General features: G+C 34.6%; 1 protein-coding gene across 3 annotated transcripts; it reads right to left on the bottom strand.

Moving 5' to 3' along the window:
• Nucleotides 1–419: 419 nt before the first annotated feature.
• On the bottom strand, nucleotides 420–4,980 carry LOC102604623 (protein UPSTREAM OF FLC). Of its 3 annotated transcripts, none has more exons than XM_006348971.2 (7): nucleotides 4,619–4,980; nucleotides 3,484–3,774; nucleotides 3,320–3,389; nucleotides 3,101–3,216; nucleotides 1,846–2,731; nucleotides 852–1,154; nucleotides 420–764 (listed from the first exon to the last, which is right to left on the bottom strand). In XM_006348971.2, the coding sequence occupies exons 2-7, from the start codon at nucleotides 3,692–3,694 to the stop codon at nucleotides 701–703; spliced, it is 1,650 nt and encodes a 549-aa protein (XP_006349033.1). In that variant the 5' UTR covers nucleotides 3,695–3,774; nucleotides 4,619–4,980; the 3' UTR covers nucleotides 420–700. The 3 variants fall into 3 exon arrangements, with proteins under 3 accessions (XP_006349033.1, XP_006349034.1, XP_006349035.1); XM_006348972.2 differs by having other exon boundaries at nucleotides 4,769–4,980; XM_006348973.2 differs by having other exon boundaries at nucleotides 4,549–4,631.
• Between the last annotated feature and the right edge of the window lie 1,546 nt (nucleotides 4,981–6,526).

The following is a 6,526-nucleotide window of genomic DNA, read 5'->3' as shown; positions in this document are numbered from 1 at the left end:
ATAGTTTACTTTTTGAGAGTCGAACGATAAGAACTTTAACTAAAATAGATATAATCATACTCATGATTCATGAAACACGACTCACTTTGAAAGAATATTTGTGTTGATATAGTAGACACACGAGATTCAAACTCTCTTGCTAAAAAGCATAGAAGTTCAAAAACAACCATAAAATCGACTTTATAGGTCACGAGTTCGAAGCGTGAAGACAGTCTCTAATGCTTGCATTGTATTAGGTTGTCTACATCACACTTCTTGAGTTGCAGCCCTTCCTGAACTTAGCTAACACAGAATGTTTTGTGCACCAGACTACCCCTTTTACGCTTTTGAGTTCTATCATCCCTACATCTTTGTGACACAAACAAATTAAAACTACAAGACAATATAAGACAGCAAGACAAATGATTGCTCAAACAAACTGAGTTGACTAAATTGAAAGTGGAACATTTGATCATTTTTCAATGGCAATTATACACCAGAAAACTGAAGAAAAAAAAAAGAGATCAAAAAATTCAATGGTAGGTACAATAGAACCAGCTCAAAACTCCAACTACTTGTTCCTATTCAGCAAACACTCAATTTGCTTCATGATTTTCCCTATTTGGCATTTACATAACATGTTTGGACAGTTAAAAGTAGGACAAGTAGTTACAAGATTAACAAAATTCTACACTTAGTTAACCGAAAGCTTCTGGTTCGCCTAATGTTCATCGTTGTTAAAAGCTCCTTTCGACTGTATTATAACCCGAGCTCCTGATGCAAGCCTGTTGAAAGAAACGAAGAAGACATTTCAACCAACTTAATTCGATACCAAGGAACATAACATATCTTTAGTTATAAGTAATACTTAACTTTCTTCAATTTTGATCACATTGTCTTTCTCCTCTCTGAAAGAGTCTATTCTATTTGAGTGTCTCTTGTCAGACGGCTCTGTAATTCGCTTGCTTCCTCCACAGGATGTATCGGATGTAATGGTCCGGGAACTGCCTATTCCGTCTGATGAGATTCTAGGACCTTCGGAAAGAGGAGATTTCATTGACTCACTTCTTGCTTGCTGCTTATTCAGGGACGCCTTGATGGAACGTGGAATGCACTTTATGACTGAGCTTTTCTCCTCTTTGTCTTCAACTGAATCTCCATGTTCTTGATCTGTCCTGCATCAACAAATTCGGTTTCCAACTCAACATTTAGAATGACATGCAAAATCGGACAAAGAATTCTTGGTCAATAGCTACATTTTTTCTTAAATAGTAAGTAGTTCTATCGGCAATCCACACAATTACTCAAGCTAACTATCACTCATATAACATCAAATAACCAATGTCCGAACCATCACATTCTCGCTTCCCTCATTTTGTCCTCCACCTTGTCCCGAATATCTTAGTTCCTATATCTATCTCCCCTAGTATGCCCAAACATCCATCTCAATATCCTCATTTCCACTACCTTCATCTTCTAGACGTTTGAGTTCTTGACTGGCCAGCACTCCACCTCATACAACATAGCAGGTCTAACAAACATTTTATAAAACTTACCTTTAAGTGCCAATTTTCTCCTTAACCATTGTCAAAAATATTGATTTTTTTCCCCAATAATGCAAAGATACTTTACGACAATCACCATGAGAAAGGACAAAATAATCAAACATGAGAATCAACCTATGATTTGCACTATGAATGTTGACATGACTAAAACTGAAGGAAATCCATAATACTTTGGTTTAACAAATCCAAACTACTTTTTAATTGGCAAGATGTCTGAAATATCATTTTGGTAAAGCATCTATTAATTATATGTCAAGTGATTATACTGTTATAGTGTAGAGGAATAGCAAAAAACAGTAACCTGTCAGCATTGTAGGATGACGACCGCTTTAGAAGAGTAGGTTCCTTGGGCATATTCGTCTCGAGAAGGCTGCCGCTAAAGTATTCCTTATCTTCCAACTTCAAACTCATAAACCTAGGATTCTCTGCCAGGCAATCAAGATCTCCTAAAGTTAACGAGGTTGAGAACAGAGGAGACGGGAACTTTGAATGTGAAAATCTCGGCCTGTAGGTAGGAATAAGGCCAAAACTATGATCCTTTACTGAAATCGATCCACAAGAAATTAATTGCATCAGCACATTTGAGGGCTTTAGCTTAGTTTTTGGAACCCGAAATTCCTCTCCTTCAATTATTCTAAAGCTGTTGAGCTTATTAATATCAGCTCTGATGAGGGATTCCAAGGTATCTGTTCTACCACCTGATGACGATGCACTTGACGAGGACGGAACAGGCGATACTGTCTCCCGGCATATCTGTGCAGATTCATTTGATGGTTGAACCTGAACCTGTACCTGAACCTCATGAATTTCATTATTTCCAAGCTCTATAGACCCATCATCTGTTGAAACCCCTCTCGTGCAAGTCTCTGGAGCTGTAGCTTTACTTGCATTTTCATCAGTCTGAGTTGAAGCATCGGCAAGGCCTTCATTCTTATAGATCTTGTACTCTGCCAAGCTTAATGAGCCATTCCATGAAGAGCTTTTATCAGCACTGGACGATTGAGGAGATACCGCTGAAGAACCTGATCGTTGAACAGGAGGTGATGATTCATCATCTTGAGAATTCTTTGTACCTTTTTCATTCATGCTAGAAGAAGACGAAGTGTCGTCTTGGCTTCTAGACGATTGTGGTTCCGGCAGCAGCTTTGGATTTGACAATCTAACATTTCCAGCAGGACTGAAGCGACCTGGAATCAAAAGGCCAGTTCACTCGTAGTTGGTTTATAAGCACTAATGATCTCAAAATTTTAACCATTCACAGTAAAACGGAACGATAAATTAGTGCAGCCAAACTCATCCATTATTCTAATTTGTTGCAGTAACACTCACAACTACAGTCTAACCTCTCTGTAACAACATCGTTTGTCTCCATATTTTTTTGGATGCTATAGTGAAATGACGTTATTGAGAACATATAATATAACACAACATGAAAGATGGGTTCCATAGAAATACATAGTTATTGTAGTGAAATGTTGCTATAGAGAGGTTTAACTGTATTAGACAAACAATCATGTGGTTCTCATTTTACATTTACATAAGAAGGTCTAATTTACCTGCATCGGATTCATCGAAAAGCTCCGAGCCTTTAAGAACATATTCTTTACCATGAGCAGGAAGAATGAGGTCATCTTCACAAAGATCATGCCAGACGAAACCGTTCTTGTAGCTTCTGTTTTCATAATCAAACAAAACATTAAGCACACGGATTACATTTATATCTGCCATTTAAAGCCAAATTTGACAACAAACCTAAATTGTTGAATAATTCCTACCTCTTGCAAGACCATGAGTACAATGAAGCCATTCCTCGACCTCTCAAAACGTTAAGCCTCTCAATTACATCTTCAAAAGTAGTACAACACAAATAAATTTTCCAAAGCAAAACAAAAACAATTTAGTACTATAACTTAGATTCTACAATCGAACATTTGTTTACCCCTTAAGTAGAGACCATCAGTGGAAGACAGGGGCACTTCAATGAAATGAGGATGTTCGAGCTGTCGATTTCTACAGAGATAGTATACAACAGGCACTTTGCCATTACTCAACCGTGCCGGCTGCTGCTGCTGATACTTAGGTGATTTCTCAGTCCAAACTTTTGCTCTCTCTGGACTCAACTGCCCGTATTTCTTCATACGCCCGTCCATTGAAACAATTAATTTCACACCAAGAAACAAACCCTAACTCACAAGTAAACCACCATCCTCAACTTGATCTCAACAAACACCTAGTCAATCAGTTCAACAATCAAATCATCAATCAACTCAGCACCAAACATTTCCATTGAAATAACCTCTAATAAGCTACAATTAGATCTGAAGATTCAAAACCCAAAAACAGCAAGAAATCATACAGTAGAAACATACAAAAACAGACAATCCACCATTTCCATTTTCAGACATGACAAATACTGAACACCCATTTGCTTATTTAGTCCAGAAAAAAGTTAAATTAGCTTAATAAGGTCAAAATATTGAATCTTGATAAGTACCCACTTACAGAAATGTCTTAAAACAACCAAATTTTGCACACATTATGAAAAACAAAGATCAAAAAATGGAATCTTGATAAGTACCCACATACAGAAATGTCTTAAAACAACCAACTTAAGCACATATATGGAAAACAAAGATACAAAAATGGAATTTTGATAAGTACCCACATACAGAAATATCTTAAAACACCCATTTTTTGCACAGATTATGAAAGACAGAGATCAAAAATGGAATCTTGATAAGTACCCACATACAGAAATGTCTTAAAACAACCAACTTAAGCACATATATGGAAAACAAAGATCAAAAAATGGAATTTTGATAAGTACCCACATACAGAAATATCTTAAAACACCCATTTTTTTGCACAGATTATGAAAGACAGAGATCAAAAAATGGAATCTTGATAAGTACCCACATACTAAAATGTCTCAAAACAACCAACTTAAGCACAGATATGGAAAACAAAGATAAAAAAAATGGAATCTTGACAAGTACCCACATACATAAATGTGTTTAAACACCCAATTTTTGCACAGAAATTATGAAAGACAAAGACCACCATTTTTTCCCAACCTGAGAGGTAACATGGATAGTGTTTAATGCATGATAAAGGGGACCATACAGAGTAGCATTGGGAGGAAAAATGGATTGAACTGACAGGTTAAAAAAACAGAAGGATTTATCGAAAAGACAGAGAAGAAATGAAAGGGACTGGTAAGATACGAGCTTTTTCTTGAACTGTAGTGTTAGTAGTACTGTGTGACTGTGTGTTTATGAGTTCTTTGAGGAGTTTTCTTCTCTTTTGCTTTTCCCCCTAACTTTTTTTATGGCTTTTTCCTCATTTTACTCTGGTTGTGTTTGCTTGTGAGAGAGTATTCGAATGGGGTTTTCTAGTTTACTTTCTTTTCTCTGGCTTTTTCTTCTGATTGGAATTGTTTTGTTTTGGTTTTTTGGTCCCTTTCTTGTACATTTTGTTATCTTCTTCCCCTCTTTGTAATGTTTCCGAAAAGTATTGAAAACGCTTCTGAACTTGACGTAAATTATTAATTTCATTTTTGAACTATTGATAGCCTTGTAAACATCATCTACTTGACTAAATACACCTCTGACTTGCCACATGATATAGCAAGTGGTCTCTAATTCTTGTTGGGAATTTGTAACTCTTAATAAAAAAATCGAGAAGAGTGTTGAAAACACCTCTAAAATTGATGAGAATTTAGGGGTATATTTCACTCATGTTGTAAGATTGAGGGTGTATCTAAGTTCAGTTAATCAAGTAAATTAGTGTTTTTATAATGTTGTCAATAATTTGGGAATGAAATAAATAATTCACACGGAATCTTGGTTTTATGGTCCCTTTCTTGTACATTTTGTTATCTTCTTCCCCTCTTTGTAAAAACGATTCTAAACTTGGCGTAAATTATTAGTTTCATTTCCGTACTATCATCAGCCTTATAAACATCATCCACTTGGCTAATTAAGCTTAGATACACTCCCGATTAATCAGATGACATAGCAAGTGATCTCTAACTCTTGTTAGGAGTCTGTGACTCTTAATAAAAAAACAGAGAGAAGTGTTGAAAACACCTCTATACTTGACGAGATTGAGGGTGTATTTAATGTAATCAAGTAAATGAGTGTTTTTAAGACTGTTAATAGTTTGAGGATGAAACTAATAATTCATATGGGTTTAGGGGTGTTCTCAATACTTCTTTCTTTCCTTTTCAACGCCTCTTTATATCAGAGCTTCGAAAATTTAAGTAATTCAATTGATTAGTTATTTAAATTTTTACTATATGATGAGAGTTTGATTTTTCGCTCTGTAATTTTCCTTTTCATTTACGTTATATTGCTACTAGAGATGCTAATATTACTATTTCAATTCCTCTTGTAATATCCTAAGGTTATCTAATAATATTATTCCTAATTACCAAAAAAAAAAAAAAAACTCCAATGTAGGAAAAAACATTAAACAAAAGAACACCCACCCCTCCTCTACCCCACATTTCATAATTTAATTGGAATTAAAAGTTTATTAGTTTGATAAATTTAGATTGATATCGAAACTTATTAGAGGGAAAAGTGTTTCCTTTTTTATATTTTATTTGGATTGTTTTGGTATAATTATCAAATATTTGAAAATTACTAACTTTCCCTTTATTACTTCTATTTTCTTGACATAATTGTTTTATTACTTCTATTTTCTTGACATAATTATTTTGATATCTGAAATTTACTGATTTAAATAACTTAATTTGTGTTGAAATTAAAGGAGAAACTGCATTTCCCTTCACAATTTGATTTGTCCCATTGATTTAGATTTGTGTCACAATCTATTAAAAGGAAAGGTCATATTCCTCTCATTTCATAATTCTTATATTTTTTTGATATGGTTATCTAATATTTGAAATTTATTAATTCGGATAATTTATATTTTTATCGAAATTTATTAAAAGCAAAAATACTCTCTATTAGAGGATT

The sequence above is a fragment of the Solanum tuberosum genome, unplaced genomic scaffold (assembly GCF_000226075.1).
Source record: "Solanum tuberosum cultivar DM 1-3 516 R44 unplaced genomic scaffold, SolTub_3.0 scf00101, whole genome shotgun sequence".
NCBI lineage: Eukaryota > Viridiplantae > Streptophyta > Magnoliopsida > Solanales > Solanaceae > Solanum > Solanum tuberosum.
This window is presented reverse-complemented; position numbering and strand designations above follow the sequence as displayed.